Source organism: Apostichopus japonicus, chromosome 1 (genome assembly GCF_037975245.1).
Source record: "Apostichopus japonicus isolate 1M-3 chromosome 1, ASM3797524v1, whole genome shotgun sequence".
NCBI classification, from domain to species: Eukaryota; Metazoa; Echinodermata; class Holothuroidea; order Aspidochirotida; family Stichopodidae; genus Apostichopus; species Apostichopus japonicus.
Window position 1 is genome coordinate 5303621 of NC_092561.1, and position 22025 is coordinate 5325645.

Sequence of the window (22025 nt, forward strand, 5' to 3'; positions counted from 1 at the left end):
GTTGTGCCCCCCCCCTCACATTTTGGGAGCTTCTACACCCCTGCGGGTAGGCCTTATATACACCTTATACTACTGTTTAAACTTTTCAAAGTCACAAGTTGTCTGATCATAAATGGATAAAATTAACAGGTAATCGTTCGTTGCAAGTGCACTCTACGCTGTGTAAATGATTCATTGTCAGACGTCTAACGACACAGCAAGAATACTACACTATAGTTACCATTCACATTCAGTTAACCTGCCCATGCATGTCGCATAAATTGTAAATTTAGCATTTAGTTATTGGTATTATTCAGCCCTTTGAAGCTATAACAGCACCTAAATAGTTGGCAATGAATTGAGGACAAAAGGACAATCAGAAAGGATTATTTAAGGTAATTCCTAACTGATGAGTTGCCTTCATAATGGGTAGTCATGCCATATCATAGTTTATGTGAACTTAAAATTTGTCACTAGATCTGCAAATTCTTGTGAAATGAATTTGCATACTGTAATCCTGATAAGAAGTACATTGTCATTATCAGTGACACTTGAGTAAAAAAAATCTACCCTAAGTTATCTACAAAATTATAGTTAGAGGTCCTGGCTTTACGACTCCTAGCAGGGACTTGATAGTGGCTAATTGGAATGGAAAGGTATGCTGTTTTGTCCCCAAATATGCCAGATTCCAAATATGGTCACCTGTGGTCTAAATTGTTTTCACAAACTATTTTTGTAATCACCCTGAAAGATAGTTATCTCACTGTGGGGACATTCAAACATCTTGCGTGTACATTTACAATGTCTCAGAACAATTTGGATACTAGTAAAGACCTCCAGGAAGGTACTTTTTGAAAACTTGAAGCAATTATAGCATGAGCATTGGGGCCTATACAGGCTACCTTTAAGGACACAATTATAGCTCAGTGGTTAACACCAGTGCCTTTCAATCATAAGGCCCTGAGTTTGAGTCACTCCAAGATTAATGTATGCCGTCCAGTTAAAGAGTCGTTGACAATTGACGATTCATAATCATGGACGCTAAATATGAATGTAAGAGACTGACTTCGGTCGATTAGCTTGCGGCTTTGATAAGCCAATGAGGGTTCTTCACAAGTTCCTGCTTGCAGGAGGATCTAAAATACATACATACAATTATGGAAAGAGACAGATGGACATGCACACAGTGATATTGGATATTTGAAAATGAAATAGCTAGAGTAAAAATAGACAGAAGAAAGAGGGATATACTGTTATTATTATTATTATTATTATTACACGAGATTTATATAGCGCCTTATTCAATTAAAAAAGTTGCTCTAAAGCGCTTTACAGCAAAAGATAAAAAATTCGTTAAAAGTACAAAAAGTTAAAAAGGATGTAAAAGTTAAGATTGTATAGAAAAATAGAAATATTAAAACATAAATAGAAAAATAAATAGAAAAATTATGACTAAAATACAATAATAACACCTAAAATAAGTATGTACAGCAAGTATAAAATAAGTACATTAATCTGTGTTGGCAGCTCTGAAAAACAGTGTTTTAAGTAATTTCTTGAATTGCGTTAAGTCTATATTAATATTGCAAATGTCCTGGGGTAAGTTATTCCATAATGTGGCAGCAGTATAATCAAAACGTTTAAATTCATATGTTGATGATCGGGTAGAAGGCACACTAAGTAAATTTTTATTCATTGAGCGTAAAGATCTAGGCGGAATATAAGGTATGGTTTCATTGGTGATGTAACTAGGGGTCAAGTGATTAAGAGCCTTAAAGGTAAGTAAAAGAATCTTAAATTTTGATCTAAAACGTACAGGTAACCAATGTAGTTCATACAGTACAGGAGATATATGGTTGCGACGAGGAGTTCTAGATATAAGGCGAGCTGCACAATTTTGTGTGCGTTGTAGGCGGTTTGTTAGAGACTGTGAAATACCAAAAAGTAAAGAATTGCAATAATCGAGGCGAGAGGTAACGAGGGATTGCACCAGTATTTTACATGCATCAGTTGTAATGAAATCTCTTATTCTACCTATATTACGAATATGCTATATACTGTTAATTTGAATAGGATATTCTATGGTAGAACTAAAGGATGGTATTGTGTCTTATAGTCTGTTTCTGTTTCAACTTTTAGCCTTCCGAAGAAGATTTCAGGATTGAAAATGTCAGGCCTCCAACTTTAAGATAAATATACTGTAGTGTACTGTACCTGTTTATTCATGGCTATTTGCAATAGATTTAAGCAGTTTGTTAACAGGTCTTTCTCTTAAACAGTTCAGTCACAGGTCATTTCATGCCTTAAAGGTAGTCAGTACAGGCCCAAAATTATAGCACGCTATAATTGCTAGAAGTTTTCAAAAAGTACTTTCATGGAGGTCTTTTACTCTCCAAATCGTTCTCAGCCATTGTTAAGGAACACAGTACACAATGACTGAATGTCCCAGACTCCCAGAAAATTTCCTCAAAGTTTGTAAAAAAATGTAGACTAAGAATTTTGACCCAAAGGTGACCATATTTGAATATCTAGCATATTTGGGGCCAATATAGCATACCTTTAAATCTTGCATATTTTGTACTTACTGCACTTAGTGTTCACAAAAATCCTGCATGAGGCTTCCCTACATATAGCTGGCACAACTTCTCAGTTTGTATTCTTAATTGCCTTGCAATGCACTTCTTACATACAGTAACCCTAACAGAGAAACACACTGTTGGTTGATTGCTAACAGTACTTAATCAGTTCAATGGTTCTCATACCTGCTGCAACTATGTTACAGTTTAAGAGAAAGGTTAAATTCCTGACTAATATGTCAAAGAGTCACAGTCTATTCATAATTTCAAAGGGAGTCAAAACCCACCACAAAAAGTGGTTAATATAATTACCTAATTATTAGTCATCAGTTGAATCCAGACTGTTTCAGTTCTCAAGTAGACATAACAGACTATATACTGTATGACGTCAGTTTACACTTTCATAAATAATAATAGGATGTGAGATAGATAGATAGATAATTGATAATTGATTTAGAGTCTATACATGAGCACAGATACATAGCACTTCAAAAAAAATGTTTTTATTTACTCAGCTGATGGAAAATATTAGGTTTGGGGAATTACAAAGCCCCCCCAAAAAAATCTCAATACAGAGTGTTTTGCCTCAATTAAATTTAACCTACTGATCTATTGTGTGCATATACTGTATCCTGCTACATAAAATCATGAATAATTCATCTGGTATTTGCATATAGTAGCATGGAAAATCAGCAAATTGCTACACAAATGCAACAGACACAATGCATACAGTATGTACAGCAGTTGTATGATTAATAAATAATAATAATAAATTACATTTATATAGCGTTTAATACAGTGTTTCAAGCGCTTTACAAAGTAGGAAAGGGACAGAGGAAACCAGGAAAAAAAGAAACCAGGAATCAAACAGAAATGTTTTAAGTTGTCTCTTGAAAATACAAAGGGAGGGAGAGTCACAAACGTGAAATGTGAGTTCATTCCAAAGAGAAGGCACAGCGACAGAAAAGGCACGATCACCATAACGAGTGCGGGTATGTGGACCAGGAATTAATTAATAATTAATAAAGCATAGTACTGTCTTTGATCATGTAGTAATTTATAAGGAATAGTTCCATAACACCTGAGAAATGTTACACAAAATATGAACACTATTATCCCAGGCCTTACCGTATTATCCACAAAAAGAAAAAAAATATGTATAAATTTAGTACACCAATATAGCCCAAGCATCAGTTCAGCATTAAAATCAAGGTTTGATATTTTAATTTTTTTTTTTTGATACAGTGAAACAACTCGAAGAAAACTTAAATAATCTGGGATAATTTATCCACTATTGCTTTGCAAAATAAAATAAAATAAAATTTCTATACAAGTCCAAGGATATTGTAGAGCAGTTTTGTATACAGGAATCATAATATTTCATACTTGGACAAACTTCAGAACCCTTCCAAACTGCAACACAAAATTTTGGGCACTAAATTCTTCCTTGAATAAGAGTTCTGTTTAAAAGATTCATATACGTAGTCCACCAGTATAGCAACAAGGAGAAAACCTATAGATATGAAAATCCAGGGTTTGTTTGAAATGTTGACAAATAACAAAAGAAATGTATATAATTATTTAACATTTTGGGATACTGTACAATATGTTCAGGGCAGTTTGCTTGACTGTGGCGCATGAGTGCACAGTTGTAGTTTGGTAGCATAGCATACATGGATGCACGTACACAGGTATGTAGTGCTAATTTATCACATAGCGATAAATAGTAGCCTACAGTACTGTACATATAGTAAGTAGATAAGGTAATAATCTTCTTGTGAGTTTGTAAGGAGGTTCAACAACTTGTCCAGTGCAACGTATAATGCTAAGGTCCAAAGGTGCATATTATAATCACAGATTCGTACATGCTATCAGGGTAAAGCCTATTAAACTCAGCTTACAAGTACTGTACACATATGTTACCATGAGACACTTTGTTGGAAGTAATAGCAAAGTGGACATATATATATATATATATATAGACAATTGCATTAAGATGAAATAGGCTGAAAACTTACAAAGTTCATGTATATATACTGTACTGCATACGCATATTTATACAGTACTTTTTGTATAAGATATATACTGTACTGTATAGGCCTGGTGTGTTTTTTGTTTGTTTTTTCTTATTTATTTTTTTACACATTTATAGCATATATGCAAAAGCCTTCCAGCTTACTGGTATTAAAAATACATTGAATTGTAAATAATACTATAAAGAAAGAAAGGGGAAAAAACTTTAAAATTAAAAGGAAACTGTAATATGTATACTGTACATGATAATGTGCTACCTGTACATGTTTTTACCGGCATGTACACAGTACTGTTGAAAGGAATGCTTTATACATGGTATGATATTTAAACCAGAAATCCAGGCTGCATCTGACAAACACAAATTACCAGACGTCACTGCATTGGACTATTTGTTAGGTATTGTGTTGAAGTTAGGCCGAGCGGCCCTCAAAGGGTTGACGGAGGAGGAAGGTTGGAGAGTCATTTAAATATCAGAGAGCCTGACAAATGGTAAACACATGCTTGACTGGGTCTGGCTGCCTGCCTGCAGCCTGCTTTATGGTCATTTACTGAAGGATATACAGTCTGTATATATATACTGCAGCATTCAATTATATTGTGACTGTTGTAGCATTTAGTTGTGACTGCACAGCATTTACCTGTGACTGCATCTACACCATTTGTAGCAGTTACTTGTACTGTAACTGTACACCATCTTTGACTACACATCATTTACTTGTGATTCCACGTACACCATTTGTGACAGCACAGCATCTATGCTTATATTTGTGATTACACCATTTTGTGACTGCTTAGCAATTTATTGTGACATGTACATCATTTGTGACAGCTTTTCCAAAGTAGACCATAGGACATTATGCTAAACTGTATTTTCTGATTAAATAAAAATAATTATGCAGATTTCTACAATTTTCTACACAAACAGTAGAGAGATCCATCAATTGCAACCTTTACAGTGTTATAGTCTAAGTATCCATATTTTGAATGAAATTTTGCATATGCATTACAGAAGATCACAAATCTAGTGTTTAGGAAACATTGCCATAAAAACTGGATGTTCACATTCAACCACTACAAAAATTATAATTTAGAAATTATGTATCAAATCCAAAATCATTGAACTGAGAAAAAGTTGGTTCATTAAATATTGCATAATAAAAATAATAATCATAATAATAATAAAAATAAAAATAAATGAGACTTATATGGCGCCAAATCAGTAGACAACACTCACTTGGGCGCTTTACAAAGAAAGCGAATTAATTTACTAAAGAAAAAGTGAATAAATGGGTCTTAAGTTTCAATGTGATCTGGTAACTTGTTCCATAGATAAGAGCCAGAGTATTCAAAGCTTCTGAGACTGTGACCATAGGTCTTCAAGCGTGGTATAGGAACAGTTAAATACAGTTTATACATGGTATTACTTGATTTCACTCATTTCAACTTCCTTTTTTTCTCCCCTATTTTTTTTTTTAACAGGATGATGATGTGACTGACGCCACAGCTTCATCTGCTCAAAATACACAAGAAAACGCATCGGTAAGTAACCATAGCAACCTACAGTGTTCACCTCAGCAATTATACACACTGAGTTTTTAAAATTTTACTGTGGATTGATGTATGTCTCAATTGCAGTTCAGCAAACTTTAATGACATTCAGATATATCTGCTTGTATCAATCAATCAATAAAATTCAATCATCAATAAAAGATAAATCTTTAATTCTGAGCAATGTTAATGCCTTTAATGCCCTGGTTTTCAAAGGAGGGGAGGGATCGAGGGGGAGGGGTTCATGTGACACCCCTTAGGGCTGCTAACAAATTTGAGAGGGTCACCCAAACAAAGAGATATTAAGTGTCAATACTGTATTTAATTAACCACACCACTTAACTGAAACCAAAAATCGATTTAAAATTTTCTCAGGGGAAGTGGGTACAAAGCTTCTCCCTTTGGGGTCATGAAGTAGAACAGCTGTTGAATACCAGGGCTTTTAATGCACCTCACAGATTGTAATCTTACTGTAAATGATATGATCTCTAATAATTAAATTATTCAGTGTAATACCCACGAAAAAATCCCTCTTTTTTTTTTGTAAGCCGCATTCAGATTTTAATTTTCTGGCCGATCATTAAACTTTTGGAACCATTCTATTCTCTCCCCCCCCCCCCCTCCCCATTTTTTGGTCCACACTGCTGTCTTTATTGTACTAAATTCTTAGTGTTACTAAGCATTGCAGATTTACAGTACAGTAGCTGCATCAAAACAAAGGAACTGTAGTGTGTTTGCTAGGTTAGCAGAAAAGAGGGTTTATGGTGACTTTTCCGTTTAATTATTAACTTTATTTACGATATACTTGTACATTATCATTAAAGAAGTGTACCATTAAATTGCCTGTATCTTACATCTAGTTAAACATGTGCATATAACCCAGAATTGATGGTCCAATTGTGGTGGAGGGGGGGGGAGATGTGATGGGGAGGGTTTTTTTCTTTCATTACTCTATGTAGTTTTGTCAGGCTTGTAACCACATGTAGCCTGCTAATTTAATTACTTTCACAACAGGGAATTACAGCGTTTACAACTATAATTACATGCCCACTCACACATTTTCAGGTCAAAGGAAGACATTTATACCTTGGATTCCAAAAGCCATCTTTCTCTTGCATCCCCATCCTAACCCTATCCCACCCTTACCCTATATCATCCCCATCCCACCCTCACCCTATCCCACCCCCACCCCACCAAACCCCATCCTTACCCTATCCTACCCCTATAACCCTATCCTACCCATCATATTGCCCCCATCCTAACCCTATCCTACCCCATCCTAACCCTATCCCACTGTAATGCTAACCCACCCTAAAGCTATCCCACCTCCCTCCTAACCATATCCTACTCCCCCTAACCATATTCCACTATCTCCCAACCTATCCTATATCCCCCACATTCTAACTGTATCCAACCCCATCCTCACCTATCCTACCCCACAATAATGCTATTCCACTCCCTTCCTAACCTTATCCTACCCAATCCTTACCCTGTTCTGCCCCACACCACCCTATCCCACCCTTATCCTAACCCCTAATTGTACCCAATCACAACCCTATCATACCCCACCCTAACCCTGTGTCTGACCCCTTATCCTACCTATCCTACCATTTAAATACTCTGCTCTTTAATTGTGTACATGCAGTATACACATCTATAGACCATTAAAACTATTAAATGATATACTTACACAAAAATATCATAAAACTGAAACCGCCATTCAAAGTCAATAATCTTCTCATTTATAATCTGAGAAAGTTGTTTTGCTCACCCTCATCCCATCTCTTGAAGAAAAAGATAATCTCCAAAAGGTGAAAGGTCATTGTCCTTTTACACCTTCCAAACAAAGAAAAATTCCTGTGGTCATGCACTGTTGGTGGAAAGTTGTTAGAATTCCAAGAATTGTTTTCATTTGATGCTGGTAGCTATGGTATATGGCGCTATAGTGATTGATACCCTAATTAAATGATCATAATGATACAAAACTGAACAATTTTAAAGTAAATGGTACAAAAAAGGGGCTAAAATTTTAATTTAAAGAAAGTTACCATTTTGGATTGCACCAGCAGTCCACTCTAATTTTTTTATTATTAAAGTACCAAATAAAACTACGAAACAATTTAACAGTTAAATTGCTTCTGGCTTCAAAAATTTCAATGTGAAAAATTTGAGAATTACATTCTGTTGTGCTTCTTGGATAGACAAGCATCTTAATTTTTAATGGATATACGATGTCAAAGATTGAAGCATAATGTATCTAGGTAACAATGCCTTATTATGAAAACATCTCGGGATTGAAAGACTCAGCAATTTTAATTTGCTACAAATAAAAATTGAAGCCTACTATAGTCCCTCCCTGGACTGAAATCTTGCAATAAAATTTTTCCACTCAAATTTGGAGGAACTACTTGAACTGCGCAATCTTTTAACTTCTAGTAATTTTCAGTCACTAAAATTTTAACGAGTGCATTTATATCAGAATCACCAAATATAGCCCTTAATTCTAGCAATAACATATATGCCAAAATATGGAAGATGTAAACATTGGAATATATATCTCAAAACTTCAAGCAATTAGGCAGGTACAAAAACTAGCTCTCCTAACATGGCACAAAGATGAAGTTAATTTAAATTCAAACACTATATAACTGTGTAATAATGTCTTGATATTTGTGTCTCTTATTTCAGTCGTCTTCAAGTACTTTTGGAGAACTTTGTAGGATCTATATACATAGTATTTCAGTTCAGTTCAATTAATATATTTCGCATATACATAAGCATACAAAAACAGTACAGTAATGGTATATACAGAATACTAGAAAAAACATAAAATGTTTATCAAAGCTAGTAACCCTAAAGAAAAAGAAATAAAATAACAGAACAAAGTAAGAAAGAGAATCAAAATGTACAAAACAAAATTGACAATAATATCAATCACGGTACTTGGAAGTAAGATAACTCTTTAGTTGATACTTAAATGAAGCACATGATTTCGAATGTAACCCGTGTTCAATTATTTCATTTAAGTCATATATAGGCAGGAAGTACAGCAGTATCTTCGGTCTCTCAAATTTTACTGTATTCTCAGTGTATATGATACACGACCCAGTAGACTTACTGTATTAACACACAGTGTAAAGTACAGGGCTACACTATAAAAGTTCACTGTATATATATAGATGTACATTGACTTTCAATGATAAGATAGTTGAGGGTGTCCTCCTCAGCCTAAGTCGATCATCTGAATCTCTTTCCTTGTGTTTTCCTTATTTTTTTGTCTCTGCTCTGAAGATGAGTATCCCATCTTCATCCCAGTAGCTCTCCCTCTAAGCCAGCTCAGGATCTCCCTGTACCGTACACATATATCTTCAACGGGCTGTAGCAGGGAGGCAGGCACTGCGTTTGACGCAAGCAAACCTTATATGGATCTCAGGAGCTGTTATAATTATCCGTGCTATGTGACAGGAATGCAAAGGCCAGTCGTATGCTAAAGTCACAGTAGAGTGTATAGGCTCAAACCTATATAGCCTTCTACATGTACATGCATATTAAGAGACTATAGATATAGATGGTGGAGTTTAGACTGCATGGTAAAATATGGCATGTAGGTATATTTATATTGATGTGGACAAACAGAATAGGGAACCCAACTTCAGCATATATGAGGTAAAACTGACCAAAGTGGTGATAGAGAGGAGCAAAATATCTTGAAGTGATTTGATTGGCTTCTATGAACCGGTTTAATATATATATTGGTTTAATTTTTAAGGTTGCATTTAATTCATTTTGTATATAATTGAATTATGTATACAGGGATCTGGTTAAAGTTAACAATATTACACACTGAAATATAAAGATTCTTGAAATTAACATTGAAATACTATATTAATTCAGAAGCTAGTTTATGGTATGTTAATCGCTATGGATGTACGTAAATTGGAAAATTGTTAATCTGTAAAAAAAAATTGGCCAAATTTGTTTAAATCAGTCTTACGAATTAAAGTAGTAAAATTGTTAAAAATGTGTATATGCTATTCTATACTTCAAGTTGTGAAGTTTTGCATATTGTTTTCAACTTAAGTAATTGTAACCTTAGTTTATTAATGAATAAACTGACAAAAACTCTTGAGTTTACATCCATCTTCATCACTAACTTGACATAATTACAGGAATAAAGGCAAGTATGGGATGGGGCTGAATCATTAGGGAATTGAAGGGAATTAAATCAATCCCAATAGTTGTAGGACTCATTGCTGGTGGAAAAGTCTTGCCTCAAGGGGGGGGGGGGGGGCGTATCACCAGTGGTCCACACATCAGTAAGCCAATTTGGAAAGATAATTTCCAAAGTGTTACATACAGTAGGTCCACCAGGGTCCATATTATGGACAGCTGAAGGGATTGACCAGCAAATAGGCACAAATATATCTTTTATATTAAAGCAATTATTCCAGCTTATAACTTAATGGGTCATTAATTCGTGTAGCTGCACACAATAAAATCAGATCAATTTTGATCTAATGATTAGTGACAGATGATTCAGTACGAGTGACTTTTCCATAATGGTAGCTGGTTCAGTATACGTAATGCGTATGAATATAAGCATACATGCATCTGTACCTTGCTGTGCAAGAGTTCTCCTTTGAGGTTCAGTCGGAATTAAAGCAGTATATGTGACCTTTCAAAATGAAGGGGTCATGTGTTTTCTTTTCATGGAGATAATATTGTGCAGCTGGGTACCCATCCAAATGATTTTTACCCCAAAGGCGTGAGAGAATTGTATATTAATTAATGTAAACTCATTCTCTACGTAGCGACAAACTATAATGACCGTCCATTACATTACTTCAGGTAAAATATATGGCAAAGAATGGGAATAATTTAGTGTTTAGTGAACTATCTCTTATAAAATACTATACAGTTTATTTGTTCCTGTGTGCAGCTCGAAGACTCAACATATATCTTTGCACTTGTACATTTATAGCAATTTGCCCATTTTGAATAGTATTTTGCAATGGAAAAATATGGATCAGTTGTTCCCTGGCACCCCTATGACAAACTGAAAATTCAATCTCCTCTCTCCTCCATGAACTTTTAAAGTTTGCCCTGATGCACCAGAATTATCAAGTGACTGAAACAGATTAAACTTGAAACTTGTTTACATTTTGCCCAATCGCACTTCTATTGGTTATATTTTTTCTAGTTGCGTTGAAAATTTTCTTAAATTTTGTCTTAAATCTCTGGCTGTCCTTCCTGCATTGTATACATCAATAGAAAGTATTGCAATTGAAATAAATTGAAATGGAATTGTTCAAAAGGAATTAAAATAAGCTAAATTTTAGGCTAAACTAAATAACTACGTAGTTGAAATAGACTACTGCATGCTCGTCATTTAGGCAGCTACAGAAAAACTTAATAAAGCTTCAGTCGATTGATATATGAACCTCATGTATGAGAGCTTCAAGGGATAAGAATTACTCAGTTTAGGTACAGAAATTTCTGTTTCCATCAGATTTAATAATATGTATACATATATATGTGTTAAGTCTTTCATGTTTAAAACATTTGAAGGGTTATGCCTCGTATCATAGGTCCTAATGTACAATTCACGATAATGCCAGTGAGATCTTGATTTTAAAGGTACTGTATTGGCCCCAAATATGCCAGATATTCAATTATGGTCACATTTGGTCAAAATTCTTAAACTGTTTTTATTACCACCTTGGAAGAAATGTACCTCACTGGGACATTCAGTCATCTTGTCTGTTCATTTCGAATGTCTGGGAACAATTTTGAGAACAAAGACCCCCAGGAAACTACTTTTTTTAAACTTCTAGCAATTATAAGCTTGCTATAATTTGGGGCCTATACATACTACCTTTAAATCAGTAGATTTTTGAATCACTGGCATTTTTGAAGAAGTGGGCGAACATTGTCAAAATCTAGCCCTACAGTACAGTGAGGAGAGCCTTTATATCACTTTAAGGAATATACAAGGAGGAGAAGGACTGTATCTGGGGGGCAGTATTGATATCTCTTCCAAGATGATAAGGGCTACCTATGGATCAACTGACTGTTAACTTTGATGTCATCTGACAGACCAGGGAGTTGTTATGGAAACAACTCCCTGGACAGACTCTGACCTTAAGATAGCATGGTCTGGTAAGGTGGACAGAGAGAAAAATAAATGAAGTGTTATGCAATTTGAAAGGGATAGCTGTGATAGGCCTAGGGGTTTGTTTTGGGAAATTCCAGATAAGTCACACTTTAGTATGTTATGATAAATATTACAATCGCCACTGATATGATATTTAGTGTATGATATGTACTAACTTGAAGAAAGGGATCAATAACGGACAAGTCAAGGTTTTTGTTTTGCATATTGGTTATTTATATTCATGATGATAATGTTGTTAAAGGAAGTTATAGTGAGTTGAAATAACATACTACATGTAAAGAATTTCAATTTATTAAATGTCAGATTCAGAGAATAATGTATCTGGCATCAAATAGCAAGCTGCATGCTATACAAAATGAAGAAGTTGCTAAACAATATCTATAGCCGGTTTTGTATGCCTGGAAGCCTCCAAATGAAGTTAAATAAACTTAACATTGCTGCTATGTACACTGTGTTGTGGGTATTGACCGCAGCTGTATATTGACTGTACACTAGTGTCTAATTACCGACGGTAGCAAGCTGTGTGTGTATTTTCTGGGATCGATGGTGGTACAGTCTAACACTTCTGTTAAACCTCATTTGAAACTTGGTCAGATTACCGGCATGAGACGTTTCTTTGTGCGCGAGCCTTCACACCCTTTAACTTTCCATTAAATGCTGCCCTCATTCAGTATTATTGGTATTTTGTATTGTGTACTGAGCTCAATTGCTCAGTTGTATCCCTAAACTTGCAATGATTGGAATCATTCAGGGATTATGAAAAATTAATTTAGAAATAATCGTGTTATTATAGTACTCAAGTCAGGTTTAAACCTTTTACTATACTTATGACCCATACTGTGATCTTAAAATACAGTAGTGACTATATTTAATATTTGTAATAATTTCCCTGTAAGAGAGATTAACTTAGTGTACTTACAGTACCATGTAAATCTGTGCTGCACCAGTACACCCCAGAGAAAGCACCTGTCTCTTTTTGTCCGAACTAAAAACACAACTGTTTGATAGCTACCGTACGTGGAATTTGTTTAAAATTAGACACTCATGGAACATGACTATGCTTCCATGGTATATAATTAATTGCCAAAGACCTTAAAAGTTCTTTATTTTTGGTAAGACAAAATGCTGTCATGTATTTGTCCTCACCACTGGAGTTGATAAGAAACACAATTGGCTCAAGGATATGAACCATTACACTGATTTGTAATATTTCAAGGTGGTGGCATTTGAATGAGAGATCATCATGCAATATTTTCAACTTAGCTACTTTCCTGGTGGTTCTGACCTTCCAGAATTAAGTCTATATGTTGACATTGAGAATTGTTAAATCAGATTATATCCTCTGTCCACTGGAGTTGATAAGAAACACAATTGGCTCGATGATATGAACCATTAAACTGATTTATAATATTTCAAGGTGGTGGCATTTGAATAAGAGATCATCGTGCTTTAATTTCATAATTACTTTCCTGGTGGTAATTCTGACCTTCCAGAATTATGTGTATGAACAGTATGATGACATATATGAATTTTTAAATCAGATTATGTCCACTGGAGTTCATAAGAAACATGATTATTGGCTCAATGATATGAACCATTAAACTGATTTATAATATTTCAAGGTGGTGGCATTTGAATGAGAGATCATCGTGCAATATTATCAACTTAGTTACTTTCCGGGTGGTTTTGCCCCTTCCAGAATTATGTGTTCCCAGACATTGAAAATTTATCAGATAATTAAATGTCTCAACTGGTGTAATTAAGTAGCCTCAATGCGTAGGATTAAAGGTCTGCTGTATAAACCCCAACTATAGCACGCTATCATGGAAAAGTTTCTTGAGATAACATTAACAAACGACCTGCCTTGGTCATAAAATGACCTCTTTTTACCGACTAGTCTGCAACGCCTGCCACATATTTTTACTTGTATGAGAGTCTTTGTGTGAACGCTGATGTGTCTACACTGTAGACATGAACATATTTCCACACAGTGTTTACACAAAGAGCCCAATGGTGTTAAGAAGCTATGCAGGCTAATTGAGGTCAATTTACGACCGTGGCAGGTCGATAATTACATAATCACAAAACTGTCCTATCTATAGCGTGCTATAATTAGAGCCAATAAAGCAGATCTTTAAGGATCAACTGCTTGTTGTAGTTTGTAAATGAGTGATAATTATTTGACTTTTCTAGCATATTTGGTGTCTATACTGATGACCTTTAACCTTGAAATAATCATCTGTGTGGTTGTTAAGCTCTTATTTTATCATCTCAAAGTTGCGTGTGTCACATGATATCCCACAATGTTTCTGTAATGTATGTTGGTTTTGAAAATTATGCTGAATCTCTTATTGAAGCTATGAACATGATGGCATGGCAACTTTCAGTGTCAACATTATTAACAATTTACCTTGGAAATCTGAAGTCTTTTTAACTATTGTAGGAGACCGCCCAATTAAGCAGTTTTGAAAGACAATTTTCTTTCTCTTGATTTTGTCAGAATGTGTAAACCAAAGGTAATGACAAATGTTGGTATATTTCTGCGGTACAGTAGGATATAAACATTTTCACAAATAATAATTTTTTTTTTTTTAAAGTTTAAGGTTTACAGTCTTGTTTGAGGCCAAAGCCCCTAGGGGTCGCACGATTTTACAAAACTTAACTACTAGGAGGTCATTGGTAATTTGTCACACCCACACACCAAAGTGTGCATATATTAAAACAATCCCTCCTGGGGCACAACAGTGCAGCACTTCTGCGTGTCCCTGGGGGGACTTCCCATACAGTAGGGTGCAGCCACAAACCTGTGCAAGCAACTACTGTATAGTTACAAGTAACCCTCACAGGTCCTCATTTATACACCTGGGTGAAGAGAGGCAATGGAGATAAAGGGCCTTGCTTGAGGACCATAGGCATAGGAGCCCAATTTGATTTGGGGGGCTGTAACGACTTGCTCAAAAAATATAACCAAAATCGCGTTTGACATACTAATGTGCATATAGGCATGTATCGGTTATTACATCGCATGCCAATAACATACAATCATTTGCCGTGTTATTACCCTTCCATATTGGTTAGAATTATTGGGGAGGAGTCGTTACAATAATAATGATGATGATAATATCACTTTAACCATTGAAAAACATATTGCAAATTATTTTTGTTTCAGTAGGTGCCCGAAAAATTCTCATCATATTGCCCGAATTTTGGTTGGGGGGCTGCAGCCCCCCTGCCTCCTACGCCTGTGTTGAGGACACAACATAATGATCTGGCCCAGACTACAACCTGCAAACCACTGTAGTAACCCCTTCAATGCAGTGTTCTCAATTAAATGCTAACAGTTATTGAAACATGTATTGCTATAGCAAGTCATGATCACATGTCAGCATGTCAAAATTATTCCTGCCCAGATTTAACTTATCACCTCAGAGAACATTATGATGCAGCTGTTCATATTAAGTCTCATACAAACATGTGAGCACTTAACGGTCATCGTGGATGTTATAAGCTTCCGTTATCAGAACATGTTGAAACACAGCTTAGGGGAGAAGGAGAGATGAGGTGCAGGTGTAGAAAACACAGACTCTGATATCACATGTCTTGTGTAAACATAACATGACCTCATGTAACATTTACAGTCACATAGTTTCATTCTTGCAATAGTAAGTCCATGCAGTGTGTGATGCTCCAAGAATGTGTTGAGCTTCCTACTGCGTACAGTAGCTGGAAGGCCTTAACTGAATCTTAGAACCATGCTGGCAGTAAAGGTTCAACCCGGTAATAAGGAATGAAAAATTACGTTCATTTTGAAGGGCAACAAAGATAGCTGAATGTCAATTTAGGCACACAGCACAATGGCCTATAACTAAGTGATATTCTCTACAATACTGTGGCATGTGAACTTATAAGCTGTTTTATGACATTGAGCATACATGTTCTGTTTTATATGCTATATGTTATATTCTTGTCTACATTACATGATTACGCTAACTTTATAACATTTTTTTGGGGGGGGGGGAGGAAGAGGAGGGGGAGATGTTTTACTGAAGAGTTATGTGTACTAACTATTCAATATTATCTAGAATTATTATTATCAATATTATCTGATCAATATTATTAATATCATAAGAATCAATATGATCTGAAGACTAGAAGGTTTTTTCTTTTTTGTTTTGTGAGTTTGTAAGAATGTGTTTTTAATTACTTGTTAAATATTTTCAAAATTTGATATAGTCTAAAGTTTCATTATTTTTTTAGCCATCAATCTGGTCGAACTGATCCATGATATCGCCCCTATAGTAGTGGGAGCCCCCACAGTATGCATCTCCGTTTTTATCTTTAAGCCAGCTGTTATTATTATGCGCACCCGCCATATTTTAACTGCTTGTGGCATAAATTAACTTGTTCGGGTCAACATTTGACCTTGCAAAAGTGCAGCTGTATATATATATACTAGAGGGAGAGGCTTGCATGGTCAAGCTTTGGGATATTTCACTTCTCACTTAGCGACAGTACTGTTAAAATGACAAGTTAATCTTTTCTTCAGCAAATCTATTTGAGTGGTAATAAACAAACAGATTATATAAATTCCGATGCGTCAATCATGCGCCACACCACAGTGTACATATATACAAACAGCCATGATCTGGTGTGAAATGTGCTGGCAATTGGAATGCGCAGGTACATTAAGAACATAGACGGGAAATCTATTTCTGATGCCTAAACTGCTGCGGACGTCATTCACCGAGTAAACTTATAGACATTCCCTGACAGGAGAATTAATAATCGTTGTGATTCATGGGAACCTTCATTGCCACATGCAGTACAGTACACACAGTATGTCTATGGACAAATGTGTGGATTGTACGTGTAGGAAACTACTGTTAGGCTGATTATATACTCAGATCTCCGAGTGAACCTGCAACTGACAGGGTTAGACCCTGCGTCTGATGTCGCAAACCCGCCGGCCTGCACAGTCTACTCAAAATCCTGCATCTGGTCGAAATTTGCATGTGACTTAAGGTCATTAAAAAAGTTCACACACAATGTACGTGTTACTTTACGTATTATAAAATTAATCATTGTTTACTGCAATTTATAACATGTATGTGCATGCCACCCTATAGGGGATCTCAAAAGTCCATTTTTTTTAAAAGGCAAGAGGGTGCCCCCCCCCCCCTCCCTTCTCCTATTCTACCCATTTTGCAGAACACATGTAGGATATGACCAGCATTTGTATCAGGAACAGTTGGGAGCTGTATAATGGACACTATGGCTTCGTGTACTGTACGGTACTACAGTAAATAACTTGAAGCCTCTCCTTCAGATTGGTAAAAAAAGAAGGGTATATGCCATTTTTTTCTAGTTTGAGATTTATCCCCCAAAAAATAAAAATCCAGATCACTGGATGTAACCCAAATTCGCCATGATGTGTTTGACTACCGGTTATACAGTTGAGTGCATATCATCACAATTAAAGCAAGTATTTTTGGTTTGATTTACTGTTGATACCACAACATGGCACAAGCACACATATGAGTATTATAAATATGTTGTACTATACGGGAGATAATGTGGAAATTACAATACTACAAAGGACACTATATCACAATACCAATAAATTACAATAATAATAGGGCACTATGTTACAATACCATTTTTAATTTACAATAGGATTGTAAATTACAATACTATAAAGGACACTATGTCACAATACCATCTAATTGCAATTCTACAAAGGACACTATGTCACAATACCGTTAAATTACGATACTTCAAAAGGACACTATGTCACAAAACCATTCAATTACAATTCTAGAAAGGACACTATGTCACAGTACCATTAAATTACAATACTACAACAGGACATTATGTCACAAAACCATTCAATTACAATTCTAGAAAGGTCACTATGTCACAGTACCATTAAATTACAATACTACAAGGGGACACTATGTCACAATACCATTTATTTGGAATTCTACAAAGGACACTATCACAATACCGCTAAATTACAATACTACAAAAGGACACTGTCTCAAAACCATTTCTATTATAACACTAGAAAGGACACTGTCATAATACCATTACATTACAATACTACAAGGGACACTATATCACAATACCGTTAAATTACAATACTACGAAGGACACTACTGTAAGTCACAATCTGACTGAAAAGGAAGTACTTGTTTCAGTTTTATAACTGCACTATGTTTGAATTTCAAAGGATGGTTACTGTACTGTAATTTCAACAAGTTGTAAAATGTGGTTCAAAGTGTTTATAAAATATGACTTGTGAACAATTTGTTTCTTAACTTATTGAGATGCTCTCCAAATAAAGTACAACTTTCCTAACACCAGAGAAAACGTCTTTACATGACGTACAGTATACAAGAGTTGCTAGAATTATCACATTTAGGACCATATGATGCTGATCAATATATTAAAAGGATTGTCTGGTGGCCCAAAGAAGTTACCTTAAAAAATAGTAAATAATTTTCTAAACATGTTGTCAAAGTATGAGAACGCTAATGTTGCGTTTGACAGAGAAACGATTTTTTAATCGTTATGGATAGACATTTCAAATATGATTTGAACAGTACAATACGTGACGTCAGCTCTGCCATAGCAGATTGCGTCATAACCCACCCTCCGCACAGTACCTATACGGTAATCAACAAAAACAGCGTTTGTATACAGATAAATTTCTTCCTTAATTTCCGGTGAAATTTCTTAAAAATTAGATATGTTTTCAAAAACTCCTTAAGCCGCCATGTACTTGAGCGGTGGTTCCGTGGTCTTTGAGTAACAGAAGGTAAATTTTAACAGCAGACTCTGAGTTGTTCAGGCTATACATCGCGCTATCCAGCTCCAACGCGAAAAATGTTCGCATGTAGGCTGTACTCAAACGTTGACAATGGGACAGTTCTGCGAAGCCTAAGCTTCTCAGTGCTATATTCTGCTCTGACAACGATTCGATCAATTTCTTCAATAATTTCCGGTAAAATTTCTTATAAATTAGATATGATTTAAAAAACTCCTTAAGCCGCAATAATTGTAGTAGATCGGTGGTTTCGTGGTCTTTGTGTAAGATAAGTTTTAACAGCAGGCTCTTCGTTGTTTATACATCGCGGTATCCAGCTCCAGCGCGAAGAATGTTCGCGTGTATAGGCTACTCTAACGTTTACAATCGGACAGTTCTGCGATGACATCGATCCCGCCAAGTTTCATCTTTCGGTTTAACGAATACTTTACAAGTTTCCTTTTACTGTTAATTTGATCCGTGAATTTTATTTCAGCGATTTCGAAGAACAGTTTATGAACTGTGGTTTGAGTGTGAGTGTACTATGTGTAACGCTATACAAGTACATCAACTGAGCATCGTAGTATATACGTTTGCGAGTATGTACGTTATATATATGAGGCAATCCAATTTGCTTACACGTGAGTTAATTTGCTGCGGAATTGGGAGTGCTAACTTCAAGTCGCCTGTTTTGCCTATCTGCAATCATTACGTCAATCACCATATTGAAGCGTTCGAACAAACGGTACTTTTGGTGAGAAACTGGTGAATTTGAAAACCAGATTTCTACAAGAAGAAAACGTCGAATGGGGACAATTTTTACATGGTTAGAAAGAGAAAAATAATAACTACAAGGACAATGTATCAAAATCTTCCACCAGACAATTCCTTTAAAGGCACTGAAGACTCGCCCCAAACCGCATGCCGCGCTCTGAAAAAGTTAACTTTCTGTTGCTTGCAAGTGACTTTTGTTTGTGTCGCTACAAAATGCAGACAGTAATGAAACGTGATACCTTGTTATCTTTTAGCTGGACCTGAGATGTCCATCGCTGTATCATTTATACAATGTGCTGAGGGTATTGACCGCAGCTGTATGTACTGACTGTACACTAGTGTCTAATTACCGACTGTAGCAAGCTGTGTGTGTATTTTCTGGGATCGATGGTGGTGTCTAACACTTCTGTTACACCTCATTCGAAACTAGGTCAGCTTATCGGCATTAGACGTTTCTTTTTGCGTGAGTCTTCACACCCTTTAAATGATTTTCTACTAAATTCTGATGGTCATCACTTTGTCGCTATCCAAGAATTTACTTCGCTCCTCGCTTACCTGTCTCCCCACATCCTCAGCACTCTCGTTCTACCGTGCCTAAAATGAACTGGTGGAGTTGTGTCTTCAAAAAAATATCCCTGTCACGGCTTTACATATGATGCTACAAGTGATGACAGGACACTGGTACAAGTGTGTAGGGTTGATAGTGTCCCTACTGTAGTGTTTCCACAGAGCTCCCCGATCTGTTTGAAAAACATGGCCTAAAATGCTTAATGCTCAGAAGATAATGGTATATTAAAGTTTGAAGCTCCGGGTGTTAACAACCAATAGTCGTTGTGTCAGCTGATCAGTCAGCTGATCATGCAGTCGGTCAATGTGCGGGTCCGGAACAGTCATTCAGTGTGCCACAAGATTTATAGGCTATCGAATCATAGCCAGTAGTATATATCTAGCTGATACATGGTTCTGTGTACTGGTCAGTTTTGAACATTACTAGACAGATCCATTGGCATGGTACTGTACAGGCTGTACATGATCATTGAAAATGAAACATATATACATTGGTAAGCACTACTAAAATTTGGAAGTTTTGGCAAGTTTTGTGACACATTACTGATAGTCTGCATTGGGAAACACTGAACCCTCCACAATCTGCACAATAACATTGACGTCTACTAAGAGTGCGACTGGAGATAATATGTAAAGTTAAAGGTATTTGTCTCTTCATTAAAACTCTTGCAAATCTCAAGATGAGTAAACTCAATGATTCCATTGAACTTACCTATAAACCCTCATTCCTGTGGTTATAACACTATGGCTTACGATAGTTTTGTGTCTTCTTTTTTCCTCAGGACGGTTTAACACCGGTAGCGGAAGAAGGCGGAGACGCACCCGCAGCAGATACAGGATCCAGTTCAGGAAGAAGGAGGTAATTAGCATTTTAATTTTAATATAGTTATGAAAAAGGAGAACAAAAAGATTCTGAAAAAATATTCTAAAAAATTGTAATATATTTGAGTTTGTACATGTATACTGTACGATTGAAAGGTCACGATGGTTGGAACTTGTAGAAGGAGTGAGTTTGAAGACGGGGTTGGGGTAGGACAGGACAGGGGTTGGGGTAGGACAGGACAGGGGTGGGGAAGGACAGGGGTGGGGAAGGACAGGGAATAGGTGGGACAGGGCAGGAGTGGGAAAAGGGAAAGGAGGTATCTGTATGTGGCAGGGGTGGCTGCACTAAGAATTCTCTTTCGATGCAGTTTTGGTGGAGATCAACAGAGAAGGTTTTTCTCTGATTGGGGGTGGGTATGCTGCTATTGGGTGGGGGTGCCAGACGTTACTGGACATCAAGAGGGGAACAGCCTTGGTTTGGACTTTGCCTCCAGAAGCTGTTTAGTGTTCATTTCCAGCTATTTGTTTACCTCACGCTTGTAGAAACTTCAAGCACATGTGGGAAAGAGAAATTTGTTTGGGAAATATCCTCTGTTGTTGTAACATGTTATTTCTCTCCAATGTGCCTTAAATGTGTTTGTCAGCACAGTACTTAACATCTTAAAAGTTATATGATACACCAGGAGTGTATTACTACAGTGTGTACGGTACAGCAAGTGACTATAGTACAATCTGACAAGATTTA

The 22025-nt window shown here is 36.1% G+C and overlaps 1 protein-coding gene across 2 annotated transcripts in view; it reads left to right on the plus strand.

The window, feature by feature from the left end:
* Nucleotides 1-22025, plus strand: part of LOC139964534 (uncharacterized) — a 50506-nt gene that overhangs the window by 2330 nt on the left and 26151 nt on the right. For both annotated transcript variants that reach the window (XM_071966214.1, XM_071966297.1), the window contains exons 2-3: nucleotides 6069-6128; nucleotides 21241-21317. In XM_071966214.1, the coding sequence (XP_071822315.1) occupies nucleotides 6069-6128; nucleotides 21241-21317 (137 nt within the window). The remainder of the gene's footprint in view (nucleotides 1-6068; nucleotides 6129-21240; nucleotides 21318-22025) is intronic.